General features: G+C 41.5%; 1 protein-coding gene across 2 annotated transcripts in view; it reads left to right on the forward strand.

The window, feature by feature from the left end:
* klhl32 (kelch-like family member 32) overlaps window positions 1-22,799 on the forward strand; it is an 84,362-nt gene that overhangs the window by 5,579 nt on the left and 55,984 nt on the right. The window contains exon 3 of one of the 2 annotated variants that reach the window (XM_028579911.1): window positions 4,736-4,919. In XM_028579911.1, the coding sequence (XP_028435712.1) occupies window positions 4,736-4,919 (184 nt within the window). The remainder of the gene's footprint in view (window positions 1-4,735; window positions 4,920-22,799) is intronic. The other variant, XM_028579912.1, reaches the window with a different exon arrangement.

A 22,799-nucleotide genomic window follows, 5' to 3' on the forward strand; every position in this document is an offset into this window, starting at 1 on the left:
AGTTTTATGAAAGTGCCTTACTTAAAGGTGCTCTAAGCGACGTCACACATTTGTTTAAAGTACAACATGTTTTGTCACATACAGAATACATCTGTACTAACTGCCTGTCCACAGAACACACTATAAAAAAAACTCGGTCACATAACAAACAGTCTTCCAGCATTCCAGCCAATAACCGACAAGAAGGATGGGGGTTGGGGGTTGGGGGGTTAGTGCGGGATGAGGAGGAGGGAGGGGCGAGCCAGCCTTGTTTTGTTTGAAAATACTTTGAACGTCAACAAGAAGTGCCGTCACCCAACATTGCTTAGAGCACCTTTAATCGCTGGAGTAGCCCTTTAAATGTGTACATCATAGTCTACAGCTTCAAACTGATGAAGTGATATTTTGATCATTATATTTTCATGTATTCAATATCATCAAGGACATCAAAGGTTTCACCCCTCCTCAAATTCCTCATAGAGCTTCTCTCTCTCTCTCTGAGTTGCTAAATCCTTTTAATTTCCCTTCCCTCTCATCCAGCACGACAATTTTGTTCTGTTCTCCCTCGGCTCCCTCCGACAGAGTCCAACCAGCAAACAAACAGCCTGACTCATCATTCATCCTACCTCTGGCCCATAGTGTGCACACACACCCTCCCACACACACCTCTGTCTTACACACCATCACCATGAAAGTGACAGAGCAAGCGTCCTGGTAGACAGCAGCATTTAGAATAATGGCCGCAACTGTAAGTGAACAGAGATGGATTATCATGGACAGGGTGTCGTACTGCTTAGGGATGGGAGAAAGCTGAGGGGGGCTGAGGATGGGTTGGTATATTTGTTGCTACATGGATCCAGTTAGTCAGTCAGTCAGTCAGTCAGTCAGTCAGTCAGTTCTGTAGTCAGTGTATTTGTCTCATCATCCACCATAAAGAATGTGATTTGAAAACACATACTAATGGGCAGAACGTGTTCCTTGTAAGTGTGGGGACATAATGCAAATGTCATTCGTAGTGAATCATTTTGTGTGAATAGTAAAGTGTCGCTTGTTTACAGTGCATTTAATTCAAATATGAAAAAATATAATTAAAATTATTAACATGCATAGTTTCTTATACACCTTGTTCTTAGAAATAATAATAATAATAATAATAATACATAAGTTTTATATAGCGCTTTACATGGAACTCAAAGACGCTTTACAAACAAAAGAAAGAAAGAATGAAACAAACAAACAAACAAGATAAGTAAATTATGGATAGGCCAATTGAAACAAGTGAGTTTTGAGCAGTTTTTTATAGTGTTCTGGGAGTCAGAGTTTCTGATGTGGATGGGGAGTGAGTTCCAGAGGGTGGGGGCAGCTATTGCAAAGGCTCGGTCCCCCAAAGTTCGGTGGGTTGATTTGGTGATGGGTTTGAGGAGGTTTAAGTCTGCTGAGCGAAGGCATCTGGAGGGGCGATGGTGCTGTAAGAGGTCTGTGAGGTATGGAGGGGCCAGATTATTGAGAGCTTTGTAGGTGGTGAGTAGAACTTTGTAATGGATGCGCTGTTGTACAGGGAGCCAGTGAAGCTGTTGAAGGACAGGGGTGATGTGTTGTCTTGAACCGGTGTGGGTGAGGAGGCGAGCAGCAGAGTTTTGAACGTATTGCAGTTTTTGTAAGACAGATGAAGGGAGACCATATAGGAGGCTGTTGCAGTAGTCAAGTCTTGATGTAATGAATGCATGGATGAGAGTTTCAGCAGCAGATGTCGAGAGGGTGGGGCGAAGACGAGCAATGTTACGTAGGTGGAAAAAGGCTATGATGGATATAGGGCTTAAAAGTGAGTGTGGGGTCAAAAATGATACCAAGATTTCGGATCTGGAGTGAGGTGTTGACTGTATGTCCAGCGATGGAGAGAGCGAAATCTTGGGAGGAGGCGAGTAGTGATTTTGGACCAATGATGATGATTTCACATTTGTTGTAGTTGAGTTTAAGGAAATTGGCAGTCATCCAGGTTTTTATTGCAGAGAGGCATTTTGTGATGGTTGATACCTGTGGTAACTGTGGAATTTGAGTCCGTGATTTTGAATGATAAGTCCAAGGGGAACCATATACAGGATAAACAGAAGAGGACCTAGCACTGAACGTTGAGGGACTCCGTGATTTACCGGTATGGTATGGGACGTACAGTTGTTGATGAATATGAATTGAGATCTGTTGGTGAGGTAGGAGGTGAACCAGGAGAGCGCTGAACCAGAGATGCCCAGATTTTTTAGACGTTGTAGAAGGATGGAGTGGTCGATGGTGTCGAAAGCGGCAGAGAGGTCAAGTAGGATGAGAATAGAGAGGGAACCAGAGTCAGAAGCAAGCAGGAGGTCATTTGTTACTTTGAGTAGTGCACTTTCAGTAGAGTGATGAGAGCGGAAATAAAAGAAAGGACGTGTATTACAGTAATGTGTCCCCTCAACTGTTCTCTCCATGCTAGTGAGGCTAGCACTATGTACAACTTTCACAGACTGCTATTGCTAGGAAAACACTAATGTGAACAGGTAAAATCTGTATCTTTAGATTAAACTCTCACTTTTTGGGTCATGGCTGTCATTTTCAAAAAGACTACTCATAAAAATATTAGTTAGGCACGATGGAAAGATATTGAGACTTATGCACCAGATTATAATGTTCAAACCCTGTTGGGAGAGAAGGGCCTGGATGACACTCTAAGGAAGGGTCTGAATCCTATAGTTACTGTTTCCCTTGGGATATGGTTCTCTCTGATTAAGCAATTGAAACTTAAAAATGATCAAAAAATACTGAGATGGATAGCACTGGACAATAGATTTAAGCCGGCTATTTATGACAGGACTTTTAAGGATTGGATGAATAAGGGCCTGACAGCTTTCTGCATAGTTATTAAAAACAACAAGATGAAGAGTTTTCAGGAGCTAAAGGATAGTTTTGATCTAAATAACCATTATCTATTCAGATACTTACAGTTGAAAGATTATTACTGCAAAGAAATTAAGGGGATTCCTTCTGACGTGGTAAACCCTCTTATTGAAATAATGTGTGGTGCTTATCAACAAAAATATAATAAGATTGTGTCTAAATTCTATTGGAGTCTGATAGAGAACTTGAAAAACACTACACTCTATGTAAAAGCAAAATGGGAATGTGAATTAAAGGTTGTCCTCACGGAGGATGAATGGTATCAAACATGCTGTCTACTCCAGACCTCCACCAACTCCCAACAGTGGAGAGAATTTTATTGGAAGTGTTTTATGAGGTTTTTCATCACTCCTTATTTGAAGAGTAAACAACTTGGGATACCTCAAGACTGTTGGAGAGTCTGTGGTAGCAGGGACGCAAACCACACACAGATCTTCTGACATGTCCTAAAATTCAACCATTTTGGAATATCGTTAACAATACATTACAGAAGGTGTTGGGTTACACTATACCAAAGGAATGTAAAATTATGTTTCTTGGAAACATCACAGAATGCGTGCGGAAGGAGGACCTCTATTTAGCCAAGATTTTATTATCTGCGGCCCGGAAGGCTATTACTAGACTTTGGCTCAAATCGAGCATCCCAGATCAACAGCAATGGACAAGTATAATGCAAAGCATTTTTATAATGGAAAAATTGACCTATTCTATAAGGTTAAGAGAATCATCATTTAAGGAAAAATTGAGAAAATGGGTCAATTTTCTGTCTCTAGAGACTGCATAACTGTTCCTCCCAATATAACTATACACTGTGTGTTAACTTTATGAGATTCTACTGATTGGGTTTTGGTAAACTTACACAAAAGATGGTAGAAGTACGGTATATGTATGGTGTATTGATCAGTGATTCCGAAGATCACAATTTGACTTATTTTGTTTCAATTGTACTAGATACCTCCTCCTTGACCTCCCTTTGATTTGGTTCAATGTATGGTATTTTTATTTATTTATGTATTTTTTTTTCTATTGTTTGTTGTTGTTCCCATAAAACTCCAATAAAGATGCAAGTATAAGAAAAAATATTAGTTAGAAGGAGCTGAGGACTACACAACTGTAATCTTAAAAAGAAGAGCTAGCAGCTCTGATAAGGCTGTACTCATGCTCTTTAGGTACTTTGAGCTAATGCTAGTATGGTCCACAAGCTCAAAATGACAATGCTAATGCTGGCGTTTAGCAAATACAATGTTCAGGTCACCATCTTAGATTATTGTGTAAGCATGCTAACATTTACTAATTAGCACAAATTAACCACATTTCATGGCAGTTCATCCAATAATTGTTAAGTCTATTTCAGTCTGAACCAAATTGGTGTTCCGACCGACCCTGCCATCCCCAAAAATGTAGTGCCTTCTTGCTGTACCATCAAAGTAGTCTAGCTGTCCCAAAATGTAATAGAATCCTTGAAAACGTAATCCAGTCCAAATTCACTGCAACAAAGTTATTAACAAAATGAGTCAATTTCTTTTAATTTATGCATCCTCTCTCCAGAAGGGAAGATTGTGTGTGTTAAAGGGTTAAACTATAGTAGTAGTAGTTGTGGTAGTCATAGCACCAGCAGGAGTGAAATAACAATAGTAGGAGTGGTGATAGTAATCGTGTAGCACAAGTAGCAGTTGGAATATTGTTATTATTATCATCACTGTCAATCAATACAACCAGAGCTTTGTCTCATCTACAAGTCCAAGTCCAGTTTAACAACATATCTTGTGTGTGTGTGTGTGTGTGTGTGTGTGTGTGTGTGTGTGTGTGTGTGTGTGTGTGTGTGTAGCAGTAATAGGGAGATGCTGACAGGACAGAGGCTCTGTCAGTCAAAGTCCCACCAGGACTCAGTCCTCTCTGCCCTCAACCAGCAGAGGAAGGATGGCTTGCTATGTGACGTCACCCTGGTTGCCGGTGAGCAGAAATTCCACGCCCACAAAGCCGTCCTGGCAGCGTGCAGCGATTACTTCAGGGTGAGTCCTGGACCATATTCTATACCCGGAAATTGTATGTTATGTTTTACAAATGAGCGTTTGTAGTTGAACAGGAAGATTATCCGGATTTGTAATTAAACACACACCTCCTTTGTTTTGTATGGACAATGGTAAGACTGATGTAAAGGATTGCACACTTATCAAGCTGATATTTGCCATTCTATAAAAAGCAGGCATGCAGTGCAGCCTGCTGCTGATGTGATAGAGGCGACAGTAACATGTTGCATAACCATCTTCAGAGCTGGTTAAAACTGCCACAAAACATGTGTTACCCTGCCAACTCCAAGCTCCAAGCGCAGATTATAATTGTGGCTCTATAGGCTTCCACAATGGTCTAAATGTTGTATCAGGGGCTCTGCCATGCTGCCAAGAATAAAAAGTCTTGGAAAATATCAATTTAAAAAACTAAAATTAAGACCATGAATATTGTCAGGTTTGAACGGAAGAGGATTAGGGCCACATGTGAAAAAATGTATTGAGTTCTGAGTTTAAAGTCAGCATTCTGAGATTAAAGTCTGGAAAAAAGTTCAATCTCAGAATTCTGAGAATAAAGTCAGAATTCTAAATTTGTTTTTCTCAGAATTTTGACTTTAAACTCAGAACTCTACCGTAGGTCTGCATGTATAGAGATTGTACAAAATATGAAGCACTGACTTCTCCATGATTAAAAGTGCTACAGCAAATCATTATTCACCCCATCTGAATGGAGCCCAAGTGTTTGCTGGTCTGTTGCTGAAGGCTTCAGTCTGATTCAAGTCAATCCATAGAGGTAGCTGTAGGTAGACTCACGCTGTCAAACAGCCAGCCAGGAGATTTGCTGAGAAGGGCTGCAGGGAAAAGTGCACAGATGAGATTTGATTTAGGGAGATTGAGCAGATTAGGAAATAGAAATTAATCTCTCTTGAAAATGAGAGGCAGATTAAATATGTCCAAGTTGCCCAGGGATTACTCCTCCTGTGTGTGTAGGTTATTTTTACTTCTCTCTGCAGAGAGTTGAGGGTGGGCGAGTCACACTCCTCTCCTCCTTTTGTCCATCCTCTTCACTTTTGTTCCAGCACTTGGATTATTAGATCAGCCTGCTACAGTGCGCAAGAAAACTCACTCTGGTCCCCTGTTCCTCTGTAGGGGCTTAACAACATTATCATCAGTTTGTCATCTGACTACACTGCTGGGTTTCATTTAGCTCATTTACTGAGGAGATGAAAAGTGACTGTATTCTCTCTCTGTCTCTTTCTTTCACACTCAGACACACAAGTAGCATCCGTGATTATAGCACATTATCTAGCCCAGCAGACATGACTGATTGTAATGAAATACCTGACCAAGCGTGAGTTGTTTACCTGAGACTTGTCCTGAATGTGTCACTTGCCTCTTCCAATGCCGTCACATTACTAAGACGTCTGGACGGCTCGGGGAGTTTTGGCCAAATCAGTGACACCCACATTACACACCTCCATCAGCACACACACACACACACACACACACACACACACACACTAAATCACTCCTTGCTTTTTGTCACACAGAGACATATTTCCTTCTAGCCCTGCAGTCAAGACAGAACTCATTTCAAAAGCTATCATTGTCTCAAAGAATAATTTCACGCTGCATGTACTACCTGCACTACATAGAACTCTGTTATTGCTTTCACCTCTTTATGAAGACAATGCTATTTTAAGATGGACTGTACAGTATTTTCACCATATGACTTGTAGCTAATCAGTCCTCTGGGCCTTCCAATGTAGCCTGATTTGATAACGTGATACTGTAAATTGGTTCACGAGGGAAATTTGCTGTACAGCATTCTGTATTAGACTCACCTGAAAGTAATCTGAAGCTGACCCGTAATTAGAAAGACATTCAGTACTACATTCAGTGCCCCAACCCTAAATTGGATTTTCTTTCCAGATATCTGCAGGTACAAATATTGTTTTCATACCAACTGTTTTTTTGTTTTGTTTTTTATGATACATTTTTTTATTTGTTTTATATTTTTTGAACAAACAACAACATACAGAACAAACAAATACAATGGAACAGGAACTAAAAACCCTCGCCCACCCCCACCCCAGACCTCTCCCCTCCATGAGGTAGGCTACAGCTGAGCTGACGGTGTGTACTGCACAGCGAACTCAGAGCAACGAACAGCAAAACATTTTTTATAGCACCCGCTTCTTTCTCTTCCTTTTCCACACTTTCACTCGCTGATACAACCCAATCTGACCGGGGATCAGTTACAAATTAATTCCACTCTTTCAATCTCAACTCATTCTTAGAAAACTGATCTTGAATCAGTACGATGTAAACAACCTGCTGTATGCCCACCCACCTTTACCATTAGCCAATCTACACAGTGCATGCAGCCTTCTCCCAATCATTACCTGTCCAGTCATCATACTGACTTATAAAACACACAATCCCAAGACTTCATTTTTTGTAAACAACTTTTATTTTATTCTGATTGGATAATTATCAAGACTTCGCTTGGGCCCCAAGTGCGCATGGGCCCCTGGGCCCATGCCCATAATGATTAATGCCCATTGGGTAATCCGGGTTTGATCGCAGTTTGCCAGCAGGGGGTGCTGCCGAACCAACAGAGGGTGCTGCAGCACCTCCAGCACCCCTTCTTCCCGCGCCTATGGGCAGGTTTAGCTCTTTCAGGAACTTTTGGCACTGTGCTGGGTCCGGATTGCAGGTGGATTCATACAACTTTGAATAAAAGGATTGGAAAATGGAGGTGATATCTTTAGGATTTGTTGAGATACCTTGGTCGGTGCGGATGCTGTTGACAGTAGCTCTGGACTCACTTTGTTTTAATTTCAGAGCTAGCAATTTGCTTGGTTTACAACCATTAAAATAGTAATTTTTCACTCTGTGCATTATGAATTCAGCTCTCCTTCTTAGCAAATTATTTAGCTCTGCTCGGTTTGTAATCAGAAGAGTATGTGTAGATTTAGAAAATCACGTCTTTAGAGACTGCTCTAACGATTTACAACGTTCTTTCAACTCTGCAATCCTTGCCTCTCAATTTTTCTTCAAATTTACTGCAAAGGAAGATGTGAAGTCTCTAATAAATCCTTTAGTGGCTTGCCAGATGTACTCTGGGTCCGAAACTGAGCCAGTATTGATTGATATAAACTCAGCCAGTTTGGCTTTAAACTCTGTATCAAAATCTGTGTTTTGGAGAAGGGAATTATTAAATTGCCACCTTCTAGATCTTTCTCCATACATATCACAACAGAATGTGGTTATCACATCAAACAGGATTGCTGGTTTTATTGCTATCGTGTGGAACATTGTCTACACTGGAGCATAAAAAGTAATCAATGCGGCAGTGGGTGAGGTGACGAGTGTTAGTAGGATTGTGCATCCTCCATATATCTGTAAAATGGTGGTATTCCACAATTGCATTGAGCGTGTCCGATATGTGTTTTGGGGCTTTTGTGTGGTTGACCCCTGATCTATCCTGATTTAAATCTAGTACTGCATTCATGTCTCCCCCTATAATTAATGAATAATCATTGAGAGAAAGCAATTCATTGGTTAGGCGCGGGAAAAAGCTTTCATCATATGTAGCCGGTGTGTATACTGAAACAAAAGTTATTTTCCTACTCCTTATCGTAGTACATATATATGATAGAAGAGTATTTCCTGCTTTTGTCTACGGTGAGTGTGCATCTCCGTGACAGCAGCACAATGGAGCCCTTGGTTTTGGTGTCATCACTAGATGAAGCAGCATCCTTAAAGTATTTATTTTGTAGACGATTTACATCTCTTTTATGTAGGTGTGACTCTTGTATAAGTGCCACGTCTATTTATTTCCTTCTTAAATAATCCAGGAATTTAGCTCGTTTGATCGGCCCGTTTAGCCCCCTGATGTTAACTGAAAGGATTGAAAGCTCAGCCATCTCCAAAATTGAAACGCATACATGTCTCGAGTACCCCACCGGATTTTGCTGGCAAATCTGTAGCAAGGTGTGACAAAAACCTAAAAAGTAAAATAAATCCCTTCACCCTCTAAGACTGCAGACCCTCCCCCCCCCCCCCCTATTTGTAAGATGGTCAAAACTACACCTCCTGTCTTAAGTCACAAGTTAATTGAAACAGGTCTAGTGAATTCTTTTGTTAAACATGAACAATATTATAAACACCTTCAAACAATTTCTGGACTAAGCTGTGTGAAAAACAGACCAACCTAGTTGGAGTAATAAGCAGAATATGAGCTGAACAGACCGTATCCCTCATGTTCTTTCAGTCTAGCTTAGCTGTTAACAAACATAAACTATAAACTGACCAGCCAACATTGATCATGTATTTTCAGTCTGGTTAAGTGTCCCTTTAAAGCTTAGTTATGAAACTTACATAGCGCATCCTCAGGATACATCATGTTCCTTTGTTCCCAACATGTTTTGTTTTTTTTCAGCCCGATTAAGTGTCCTCAAAAATATAGATTGTAGACTGATTAGCCAGCATTCATCATTCCTTACAGTCTGGTTAGATGTCTCTCCAATGGTTGGTTTCAAAACTTACACACAGCGTCCTCCAGTCAAACTCGGTATAGTGGCCCAAATACCGTTAGTCCACAGGTGCTGAGTCCTCCAGTCGCGGCCCCCGGCATCGAGTCAAAGTCCCACGGTCACTCTCCGGTTCCTTGCTGCAGGGGATGATCCATGTATGTAGCACGTCATCCTCTTCCTCCAATTCCAGTCAGAAAATACCCGGTTCCGCAGCCGGAGCAAAGGCAAACCCTGTCCTCCCGCGGGTCGTTCCCAGGTGTTAGAATAATCTAAGCGACGTGATCGTTTGATTTCTGAGGAGGAAGAAGAGGCTTGGTCCAATTGAAGATTAAAGGTCCCATGGCATGAAAATTTCACTTTATGAGGTTTTTTAACATTAATATGCGTTCCCCCGGCCTGCCTATGGTCCCCCAGTGGCTAGAAATGTTGCAACCCAGTCTCACGTCAGTTCGTGATGGCATTACGAAATTAAATCTATTAGAACGTGATACCATTACGTTATTGTGAAGATTTACTTGTTGGGGTCACGTTTTTTATACTAATGTATTTCAATGAGAAGCATCTTACGTAATCACAGCACGAAACTTTCTGCCACTCGGCTGCAGCAGAGAAGCTGGATACAGCTTTGATATTATTGGTATTTTTAGCCCAATAATCGCTGTTTTAATCAACATTTATTCACTAGATCTTATCACGGTTTATATGTATTTCTTTTAATGTTATTATTTCGGTCAATTTCGGCCAGGGAAGCTGGATTGCTTTGTTGTTTATTGATAATATTGAATATTTTTAAAACTATAACGCTACATCTTTCAACATGTATTTAGCTGTTATCATGGTATGCATTTCTTTATTTTAATAATATTATTTCGGTCTTATTACCGGTGAAATATTACAGTAAATAAGACAGAACAGTAGGCTACGATATGAGCCGAGCTGGGCGCATTCAAAGCCGATGTCCCACGATGCAATGCGGGCATTCATTCACAGAATCAGACAGCGATCAGCGGCTCTATAACGGCAGTATCGCTTCAATGTACTTAAGGGATCATGTAGAGCGTTGTTATAGCGAATACAACAACGACGGGGTGATCAGGACCCCGACGCCAATCTTCTTCTAGCGGATTTATTGATAGCTCTCCTCCGGAGGGAACAGAACTGCGTCCATGGCAACGCTCTGCTATGCATGGCAACGGTGTGTTATAATCATAGACAGTATATCATGGACCAATAGACCCCGTTGCTCTGGACGGAGACCAGTGAAGGCTATTAGAAGCACTTTTCCGGTGATGGCCAGCTTTACTGCGCAGCCTCCAACTGAGAGAATGTGACGTGAGCAACGTGTCTGAAAGTTGTAAGTCTTCTGGTAGCTGTGCCAAGAGAAATCTCAATCATTCCCAATCTTACAGAGACGGAGACTGTAGGTGTATGTAAGGAGATAACATGGGCACAGGCTAATTATTGATCACTAACATGCTAGTTAACATTAGTAATTAAACCTAAACATCTCATGTAAGTCGAAACTGCCTGCGAGCTTCTCCTGTACTATACGGTAATTCCTCTACTATGCAACAGTAAGTCACTTGGTTATGACACAATCGTTAGCCTATTTTTACAAAAACGTCTGCTACGGAGCCATAACGTGAGGTACAAGGTAATGAAGCCTTTTATACATTGTCGTGTTTCTTTGGAACTAAACAACGGACAAATAGTCTTTAAACGCTTCAGATGTAAAGTTATTCGTAGTCAAGTGACGTAAAAAAAAAATGGCGGTCAGCGGAATGCTAACAGGAGGTGATGGCCAGTTAGCAACAAAATGGCGCCATGATGGTTCGAGTTCTGAAGCGAAGCTTACCCCCTTGGCTATTAGAAGCACTTTTCCGGTGATCTCTTGCTTTACTGCGCAGCCTCCAACTGACAGAGACAACGTAAATGTGACGTGAGCAACGTGTCTGAAAGTTGTAAGTCTTCTGGTAGCTGTGCCGAGAGAAATCTCAATCATTTGCTATCTTATAGAGACGGAGAGCGTAGGTATATGTAAGGAGATAACATAAGCACAGGCTAATTATTGCTAAATAACATGCTAGTTAACATTAGTAATTATACCTAAACAGCTAATGTAAGTCAAAACTTCCTGCGAGCTTCTCCTGTACTATACGGTAATTCCTCTACTGTGCGACAGTAAGTCACTTGGTTATGACACAATCGTTAGCTTATTTTGACAAAAGCGTCTGCTACGGAGCTATAACGTGAGGTACAAGGTAATGGAGCCTTTTATACATTGTCGTGTTTCTTTAGAAATAAACAATGGACAAATAGAGTCTTTAAACGCTTCAGATGTAAAGTTATTTGCAGTCAAGTGACGTAAAAAAAAATGGCGGTCAGTGTAATGCTAACAAGAGGTGATCGCTTCGTAGCAACAAAATGGCGCCATCGGAGGTTCGCGTTCTGAAGCGAAGCTTACCCCCTTGGTTATACTTAGCAACGGTCTGTTATCAAGAAAATAGCAGACCGCATTGTACATTAGAATATAAGCAAGCCATGTAATAAATATATATAATCAGTAGTTTTGTCACCAGCAACAACTGGTTTTGTTCCAGTAAGTTATGCATCGTAATAACGTTTAAAAAAAATCAGCTGAAGACTCCAGAAGTGACGTCGTAATTACCGCTCGGCGGATAGAAAAGATACAAATACATAATATTCGTAATATTGGTGTTTTTGTCTAACGTTGTATTTGAGGAGTTAAACAATAAAGATAGCATCAATAATAAAATACAGTTTCATGTATTTGTCTCATGTATTGTGTTCTTGGCCGGCCGGCGGGCGGCATCAATCTCAAACGGAATGAAGCCGAACACGTCCTGCACCCACCCCGGAAGAACTACAAGTGCTCAAGCTTTGTAACAGATTCTGGGCCGCGTCTATAGTGGGAGTTGTAGTTTTTAAATATATTGGTATATTTCTCATAAGTAGAAGTTGCTAGTGTAGAATTTTGGATACATCCTGGGTTTTTTTGGGATGGGGAACACATTGGTGTCATCAGATTTTAAAAATAGAATCGTTAAATAGGTGAAAATAGCTTATTACCATATTTGACAGTGCTTACAGTGGAAAAACTTTGGAGACCATATCTACATGATAGCTGAGGTCCAGAGCTTTCTATAACAGCTGGTTTTATGTGTGTAGCACCTTCTGTTGCTAAATGACAAGCCTTCATACATGTACTGGGTTCAAGGTTCATAGGTCAATATTTCAAAGCAGGAGTAATGTATGCTCTCCAGACTGACATATGTTACTCTCCAGGTTGAGACCTTTACAACGATGTGTTTGCTATAGTCCTACGACAAGGTTATAATTTTCACATATCATAGGGACCATTTTGCAAGCTATACTTTATTGTCCCCAGAGGGATATTTGCCTTGAGTTCAAATGCTTCACAAATAACACTTGACATGATATTGATATTGTTTTATCATACAGATGACATACAAATAAACAAAGTGATATGTTTTCTTTCTACTTTTTTTTACTCTTCTTGCAAAGAGATTGTGTGTTTCATATATATCCTATGGATATTTCCAACTTTAAAATGCAACCAAGAGCTAGCTTTCTCACTTACTCAAGAGAGGAATTGCTGGCTCTGCGCACAAAGGGACGAGCCGGGATACGGCACCCTATCCCGGCGGAGCTGAGGAAGAGACCCAGGGGCTGCAAGGCTGGGGCTAAGCTGAAGAACAACCTAGCGGAGAATCGGAGGCGCTACAAGCCATCGATTCCATCCGTAATCATGGGGAATGTGTATGGAGTTATATTACTGCTACTATATTAGTCAAGAGCGCATTATTTCAATTTGAGAGCATTTCTCACTGATATTACGTTCAGATTTCTTGCTCTCACACTCAAATAGTCACTGCTCGCGCTCAAAACCTTACTCTCACACTCAAATAGTCACTGCTCTTGCTTAGATTTGCTCTGCTTGTGCTCAAACTTTCTGCTTCGACTCAGATATGTTGTTGTTTGGACAGATTTCTTGCTCTCAGCTTTGAACCTTCTCCTCGCACTCTGGCTGATTCTGCTCACTGTCAAATTTTCTGCTCTCGGATCTCTCCTGCGCACTTGGAGTTTTTTGTGTTATAACCCTGACAAAAGTCAACAACCAATAGAATGCCAGCTGTAGTGTTGACCAATGAAATGATCCCTGCCCCGTTGAGGGTACGTTCACTTTACGTTAGAACGTCTGTTGAGGGCGGCTGCATTGTAACCGATAACTGTAACCAAGTTTATATACCCCCGCGCCGTTCATTGCTTTATTATAAGTATATGTCAACAATGTGCACAGAATTGTCGACGCACTTTCACCTGCACCCATCAGGAAACGGGAGAAAGCTTTGAAGTGGGACATATGAAGTTATGTCCACAACTACGAGGGTGAGTAACATAACTTAAGCACCTAGCTAGCTAGCTAACATATGGCGCTAGCATATAGCCTAGCTTGATGTCCATAAACAAATAGATTTTCTTTATTGTATAGCTAGATTGAACGACATATGACGGACTGTATGTGTATATGTGATGACCTCACTTTGTATTTTTTCCTCGTTTGGTTAACCATGTTCCTGGGATTTGGCTGATTTCATGTTAGAGCCAGTAGTAGAACCTAAACTGTAGCTAATATAACTGAAAGAACACCAGATCTGGATTGTTTGTGTCAGCTTTTGCATCACTGTTGTGTTGTTCATCAGAATTTAGTCTTCATTCCTTCATATAGCATTAGTCTGAAAATTATGAATTCATATCAGTCTGGTCTGTGTACTTTTTCGTTCATTCGATTTTCATTTCATAAACAGGTATTAAAAAACAATTGCAGCCGGGACATTCTAACTCTTAACGTGAAAAAGCCTAATGTGGTTAAATGTACCTAAGCAATGATCAATGTTTACCAAATTTCTCTCTCATATTGCTCCTCATAACCACTGAAAACTGTCAAAAAATCTAAACCAAAGTCCAATTATTATGGACGTTATGTGACTGATAACTGACTGTTTAGTTACATTAAACCACGTTAAGCTTTTTCACGTTAAGCGTTAGAATGTCCCAACTGCAGTTGAGGGAAACTGTAGCCTATAACTTCCTAAGCGACTGATCATCCGTTTTTTGCCACCCTTTACATAATAAATATGGCTATGAAATAGAACATGAAATACATAAATGAGGCAATACATATATAGGCATTAGCTAGTCATTATAGTTCAATAGCCTAAATACATATGTTTTACTTATATTTATTTCCGGGGACTTTTATTTATTCCGTCTATTTATATGCACGTTATATTTTATATTTTATTAAGTTTTGTTATCTCACAGACTCTGACTAAAAGCAGCAGCAAGCCTGCCTGGCATCAGTGCATCATAGCATATCACTGCAAAGAAAAGAAAATATGAATAAATCACAAGCGCGGCAGATTCCCAGCTCAGCTAGAGTGGGTAACGCCAGCGAACCGCAGGGACCGAGGTCACAGGGCTGGTGGCTAGCTGCTAGCTAGCTGCAGCAGCAGCTAATATTAGAATATTAGACCCAGCACCGGAGGTCTGATCCCCATGATCTGATCCTGAACCCCCGGTGACTCTCTGCCAGATCAGCAAGTTTAACGGCAGCAACAGAAAGTTTGCTGGGATTGTTAACGGTGGCGTAACGGTACCGTTACAGCCGTGAACTGAAATTCTGTTTCCTCAGTCAGCTGGTTCGACTCTCTTTGGGCAGAGTTGTCTGCGGCAGGTAGAGACAGAGAGTGAGAGGGAGGCAGGGAGAGAGGGTAATAAATACATGTGACATTATGTAATAAAATTCCCCCCAAGCATTACCAAGAGTACAGATTTCCAAAGTAATTTTAGCCTGGGCTGAAAGCAACACTGGTAGGCTAGGCTGGCGCTGTTGCCTTGGAAATGACAACATCCGGTCTCTGAATATGAAAAAACAGGCCTTTTTGGGTCCGTGTACTTTTTCGTTCATTCGATTTTCATTTCATAAACAGGTATTAAAAAACGAATGGTTATTTGATTTTCGTTTTAAAATACAACATTTGAAACTGAAATACAAGGCATTTTTTCTTTGTCATGGTCGAAATAAGATAGGAGAAAGTTTAAATATGCTTTGATTTTCATTTTATATTTTATATAACAAAAATAAAATTACTCGAAAACAGAAACGAAAAAAGTCTTGTTTTTTCATATTCAGAGACCGGATGTTGTCATTTCCAAGGCAACAGCGCCAGCCTAGCCTACTAGTGTTGCTTTCAGCCCAGGCTAAAATTACTTTGGAAACCTGTACTCTTGATAATGCTTGGGGGGAATTTTATTTCATAATGTCACATGTATTTATTACCCTCTCTCCCTGCCTCCCTCTCCCTCTCACTCTCTGTCTCTACCTGCCGCAGACAACTTCGCCCCAATCGAACCAGCTGAGGAAACTTTCAGTTCACGGCTGTAACGGTACCGTTACGCCACCGTTAACAATCCCAGCAAACTTTCTGTTGCTGCCGTTAAACTTGCTGATCTGGCAAAGAGTCACCGGGGGTTCAGGATCAGATCATGGGGATCAGACCTCCGGTGCTGGGTCTAATATTCTAATATTAGCTGCTGCTGCAGCTAGCTAGCAGGTAGCCACCAGCCCTGTGACCTCGGTCCTCGCGGTTCGCTCCCCGGGACTGACTCTGCAGAGCTGGCGTTACCCGCTCTATGATCAATGAGCAATGATCAAGGATTACCAAATTTCTCTCTCATAACCACTGAAAACTGTCAAAAATCTAACCCAATGGACGTAGCTGACATTAAGGGTTTCTGCTTCATTAAGGGATATGGAAAACGCTTAATGTACCTAAACAGTGATCAAAAAATGTAACCCAAGTCATGGACGTTATCTGACTGATAACTGACTGATATCTGATTGATCATTGTTTAGGTACATTAAAGTTAAGCTTTTTCACGTTAAGCGTTTTAGAATGTCCCTGCTGCAGCTGAGGGAATCTGTAGCTTTTTGCCCCCCTTTACATAAATATACATATGGCTATGAAATAGATCATGAAATACATAAATGAGGAAATACACATGAACATAGGCATTAGTCATAATAGTTAAATAGCCTAAATAATGTATGTTTTACTTATATTTATTTCGAGGGACTTTTATTTATTCCATCTATTTATATGCACGTTATATTTAAAGGAAGTTTGGTTATCTCACAGACTCAGACTAAAAGCAGCTAGTGCATATAAGTGCATCATAGCATATCACTATTTGCAAATAAAATAAAATATTAATAAATCACGAGCGCGGCAGATTCCCAGCTCAGCTAGAGCGGGTAACGCACCTCTGCAGACGGATCAGATCGAGTCAGTTGTCCCGGGAAGCAAACCGCGGGGACCGAGGTCACAGGGCTGGTGGCTACCTGCTAGCTAGCTGCAGCAGCAGCTAATATTAGAATAGACCCAGCACCGGAGGTCTGATCCCCATGATCTGATCCCGAACCGCCGGTGACTCTGCCAGATCAGCAACAGAAAGTTTGCTGGGATTGTTAACGGTGGCGTAACGGTACCGTTACAGCCGTGAACTGAAAGTTTCCTCAGCTGGTTCGATTGGGGCGAAGTTGTCTGCGGCAGGTAGAGACCGAGAGTGAGAGGGAGGCAGGGAGAGAGGGTAATAAATACATGTGACATTATGAAATAAAATTCCCCCCAAGCATTATCAAGAGTACAGGTTTCCAAAGTAATTTTAGCCTGGGCTGAAAGCAACACTGGAAATGACAACATCCGGTCTCTGAATATGAAAAAACAAGACTTTTTTCATTTCTATTTTCGAGTGTTTTTTTTTTGTTATATGAAATAGAAAATGAAAATCACAGCATATTTTAAATTTCTCCCATCCCCTTTTGACCATGAAAAGGAAAAAACGCCTTGTATTTCAATTTCAAATTTCGTATTTTAAAACGAAAATCTTTTTTTATAGTTTTTTATAATACCTGTTTATGAAATGAAAATCAAATGAATGAAAAAGTACACAGACCCAGTCTGTTAAGTACAATTTCACCACTATAATAAAACAGATCTAGAAAGGTTATGCTTTATTTGCAACTTAAATATGTTATTTCTTTAATTAATACAAAGCAAACTGAGCAGAAAAGAACAAGTGTTTTGTTTGTTTGTTTTTCTTCTTCTAGGTGTGACTGAAGTACCCCTGTTGTAATATAATAGTAAAATCATGTTACATACACTTATCATTTACAGTATGTTTCTTGCTTAAATTCACAGGGTTCACAACCAGGCCTGGGAGAGAAAATTACTGATATCCACAAAACCAAATCAGATAAGGTATGTATGTATGTATGTATGTATGTATGTATGTATATATATATATATATATAGTAATGATGTTAAAGAAAGCTATGTACACCTAATATCTTATGTGTTGATGTCTATGAATTTGTCTTTAATAGAAGCATACTATACAAAGACAACAGTGGAGAGTTGCTGGATCTTTCTGTCCTCAAAGTGCCAGAGATCTACAAGGACTTCACCTCTCTTTCTGCACCATCACCTGCATAATCAAAGTGATAAAAGAGAGAACAAACTATGTTTTCTCTGTTGACATGAATAGGTGCCTGTAATTTCTGCCAATATATTTAATCAATTCAATAAATGTTGATAAGTATCATTGATATTTCTTAAATTATTGTAGTTTTTCAGAGCAATAAGATACAGATTATTAAAACCATGTTCATATTTGCAACAAATTAAAACCCTGATCAAGGCAAATAGTTTTTTTCATTTTCCATAACATTTATAAAAAAAAACAGTACAATTAAATTGACCAGAGCTGACACTTGGTAAATAGCTTTAATTTACCTTGTCAAAACAATGAGTAATTCATAACAAATTGCACAATATTTGACACAAAACCTTAAAAGTGTATTGTTCATACAAAGGTGAAAGCAGAACAATTTGCCTATAGGATTTACTGTAGCAGTAACATTGATATTGGCAAACAGATGACCCAGGTTAAGGTGAGTTTGTGAGCAGGGTTATGAATAAAGATAAGATAAGCCTAGTGTTCACAAGAGGGATGATTCAGGTATTGCAACACAAATTAAGAATAATTCAATTAAATAGGAGGTATATACAACTAGTAGAAGATAAATGAACTATACAAGAGCAATTAAGGTTAAGTTATGAGGTAGTGGTAAGCTAAAGTGATGTATAATCAATAGCATGGAGTCAAGTCAACAGTGTACACCAGAATATTATATACTGTGGTTAAGTAATGATACTTACTGTTGTCTGTATTAGAGTCAGGTCAACAGTGTACACCAGAATAATACATACTGTGGTTAAGTAATGATACTTACTGTTGTTTGTACTAATATAACAAAACAAAAAATATACTAATATAATATAGTGTGTGATGCAGTATGGAGAACAACCAAGTCCCATATGAACCCAAGAGACTTTTAGTGCAGCTGTTGATGTTCACTACAAACAAAACTTGCAGATGGTTGTAGTCTGTAGTCAGCCATACAGTAGGTAGATCTGGAGCAGATGGTTGTAGTCTGTAGTCAGCCATACAGTAGGTAGATCTGGAGCAGATGGTAATAGTCTGTAGTCAGCCATACAGTAGGTAGATCTGGAGCAGATGGTAATAGTCTGTAGTCAGCCATACAGTAGGTAGATCTGGACCAGATGGTTGTAGTCTGTAGTCAGCCATACAGTAGGTAGATCTGGACCAGATGGTTGTAGTCTGTAGTCAGCCATACAGTAGGTAGATCTGGACCAGATGGTTGTAGTCTGTAGTCAGCCATACAGTAGGTAGATCTGGACCAGATGGTTGTAGTCTGTAGTCAGCCATACAGTAGGTAGATCTGGAGCAGCAGGGTGAATTCTAGCTATCATGGGTTGGTGATATGACACACACAGATCAACAGGGGTCGAGCCCCTTAGCCCCACCTGGATGAAAAGAACGTGAAACAAAATACTTGTTTTTTCAGTTCAGTTTGCTTTGTATTAATTAAACAAATAATTGCTATTTAAAGTGCAAATAAGAAAGCATATCATTTCTAGATTTGTTTTTATTATAGTGGTGAAATTGTACTTAATGTTACAACTTTTTAAACAGGCTGATATGAATTCATCATTTTCAGACTAATGCTATATGAAGGAATGAAGACTAAATTCTGATGAACAACACAACAGTTATGCAAAAGCTGACACAAACAATCCAGTTTCTGGTGTTCTTTCAGTTATATTACAGTTTAGGTTCTACTACTGGCTCTAACATGAAATCAGCCAAATCCCAGGAACATGGTTAACCAAACGAGGAAAAAATACAAAGTGAGGTCATCACATATACACATACAGTCCGTCATGTCGTTCAATCTAGCTATACAATAAAGAAAATCTATTTGTTTATGGACATCAAGCTAGGCTATATGCTAGCGCCATATGTTAGCTAGCTAGCTAGGTGCTTAAGTTATGTTACTCACCCTCGTAGTTGTGGACATAACTTCATATGTCCCACTTCAAAGCTTTCTCCCGTTTCCTGATGGGTGCAGGTGAAAGTGCGTCGACAATTCTGTGCACATTGTTGACATATACTTATAATAAAGCAATGAACTGCGCCGGGATATATAAACTTGGTTACAGTTATCGGTTACAGTTCAGCCGCCCTCAACAGACGTTCTAACGTAAAGTGAACGCACCTTCAAAGGGGCAGGGATCATTTCATTGGTCAACACTACAGCTGGCATTCTATTGGTTGTTGACTTTTGGCAGGGTTATAACACAAAAAAATCCAAGTGCGCAGGAGAGATCCGAGAGCAGAAAATTTGACAGTGAGCAGAATCAGCCTGAGTGCGAGGAGAAGGTTCAAAGCTGAGAGCAAGAAATCTGTCCAAACAACAACATATCTGAGTCGAAGCAGAAAGTTTGAGCACAAGCAGAGCCACCTTGTACCGGATGCTAACGTGGACCTGCTGGGATTCACTGCCGTGAGAGCCGACAGAGACACTAAAGCGAGCGGAAAAAGCAAAGGTGGGGGACTCATCATGTATGTAAACAACCGCTGGTGTAACCCAGGACATATCTCCGTAAAGACAGCCTCATGTTGCCAGGACCTCGAGCTGTTAGCTGTTAGCCTGCGGCCATATTATCTGCCAAGGGAGTTCAGTCACGTAATTGCCGTCTGTGTTTACATCCCTCCGAGAGCGGACGCAGCCACTGCCTGTGAGAAGATTCACTCCGTCACAGCAAGGATCCAGACACAGCACCCGGAGGCTTTTATGATCATTTCTGGGGACTTTAATCATGCAACTTTGGATTCAACTTTGGCTGTTTTTTCACTAGGTTGTAGACTGTCCTACGAGAAACAACAGGACAATTGATCTCCTGTATGCTAATGTGAGGGATGCATACAGAGCGACTCCCCTCCCCCCACTGGGGAATTCTGATCACAACCTGGTTCACCTACAGCCACTGTACACTCCCTTGGTCCAAAAACAGCCGGTGACAACTCGCACCATCAGGAGGTGGTCCCCTGATATGGAAAGTGCCATGAGAGACTGTTACAACACCACATTCTGGGATGTGCTGCTCAACCCGCATGGTGAGGACATAGAGGGGATGACACATTGTCTGACGGACTACCTGAACTTCTGCGCAGACGTGGTCTCCCCCATCAAGACTGTCCGTTGTTACCCTAATAACAAGCCATGGGTAACGCCGGTAGTCAAGGCTGTCCTCAACAAGAAGAAGGCTGCCTTCAGGAGCAGGGACAGGGAGGCCATGAAGGCAGCACAGCAGGAGGTGAAACACTGTTTGAGGGAAGCTAAAGACAGCTACAGGAGAAAGGTGGAGCAGAAGCTGAGGGAGAACAACATGAGGGAGGTCTGTGAAGGTGTGAGGACCATCACAGGTCACAACACAAAGACCAGAGCTACAGAGGGGACCATGGAGAGGGCGAATGAGCTGAATGACTTCTTCAACAGGTTTAACCAGCCCTCGTCCTTGTCCCCCCCACCCCCACCCTCACTGCAGCCATCTCTCCTTTTTCCCTCTACACACCTCCCCCCTGACACCACAATCCCCCCCCTCCTCCTCCACCACCTCAACACAATCCCTGCCTCACATCACCACAGACCAGGTCAGGGGACAGCTGAGGAAGCTCCGGCCCAGGAAAGCAGCAGGCCCGTATAAAGTGTGTCCGAGACTACTAAAGACCTGCGCTGCAGAACTGGCTGAACCACTACAACAGATCTTCAACCTTAGCCTACAGCTAGGGAGAGTGCCCAGCCTCTGGAAGACATCCTGCATTGTTCCGGTTCCCAAGAAGAACAGGCCCAGCGAGCTGAACGACTTCCGACCGGTGGCACTCACTTCACACCTGATGAAGACGCTGGAGTGACTCTTCCTCAGCCTCCTCAGACCTCAGGTACAACACGCCCAGGACCGGCTGCAGTTTGCGTACCAGCCAAATGTTGGTGTGGAGGATGCCATCCTCTACATGCTACACCGAGTCCACTCCCATCTGGATAAGGGAAGCAGCACAGTGAGGATCCTTTTCTTGGACTTCTCCAGTGCCTTCAATACCATCCAGCCCCCTATACTTCAGGACAAACTGAACAGGATGGGAGTGGACCCCTATCTGGTAAACTGGATCAAGGATTACCTCACTGACAGGCCACAGTACGTCAGGCTGAAGGACACCACGTCTGACACTGTGGTCAGCAGCACTGGAGCCCCCCAGGGCACAGTGCTGGCACCTCTTCTCTTCACCCTGTACACCTCGGACTTCTGTTACAACTCGGAGCTGTGCCACATACAGAAGTACGCAGATGACACAGCCATCGTTGGGTGTATCAGGGGTGACAGAGAGGAGGAGTATCAGAGTCTGGTGGGGGATTTTGCTCTCTGGTGTCACACTAACTGCCTCCAGCTCAACACCTCTAAGACGAAGGAGCTGGTCGTTGACTTTGGGAGGTCCAGACCAAGACTGCAACCAATCCAGCTAGAGGGAGCTGAGGTGGAGGCTGTGCAATCCTACAAATACCTCGGGCTGTGGATGGATAATAAACTGGACTGGACAACACACACCAGCCACCTGTACAGAAAGACACAAAGCAGGTTGTACTTCCTGAGGAGACTGCGGCCTTTCAACATCTGCAGCAAACTGCTGTTGATGTTTTACCAATCTGTGGTTACCAGCGTCCTCTTCTACACTGTGGTGTGCTGGGGGCGCAGTATATCCAAGAAGGACACCTCCAGGCTGGATAAACTGATCAGGTGGGCCGGCTCTGTGG

Source organism: Perca flavescens, chromosome 6 (genome assembly GCF_004354835.1).
Source record: "Perca flavescens isolate YP-PL-M2 chromosome 6, PFLA_1.0, whole genome shotgun sequence".
Lineage (NCBI taxonomy): Eukaryota > Metazoa > Chordata > Actinopteri > Perciformes > Percidae > Perca > Perca flavescens.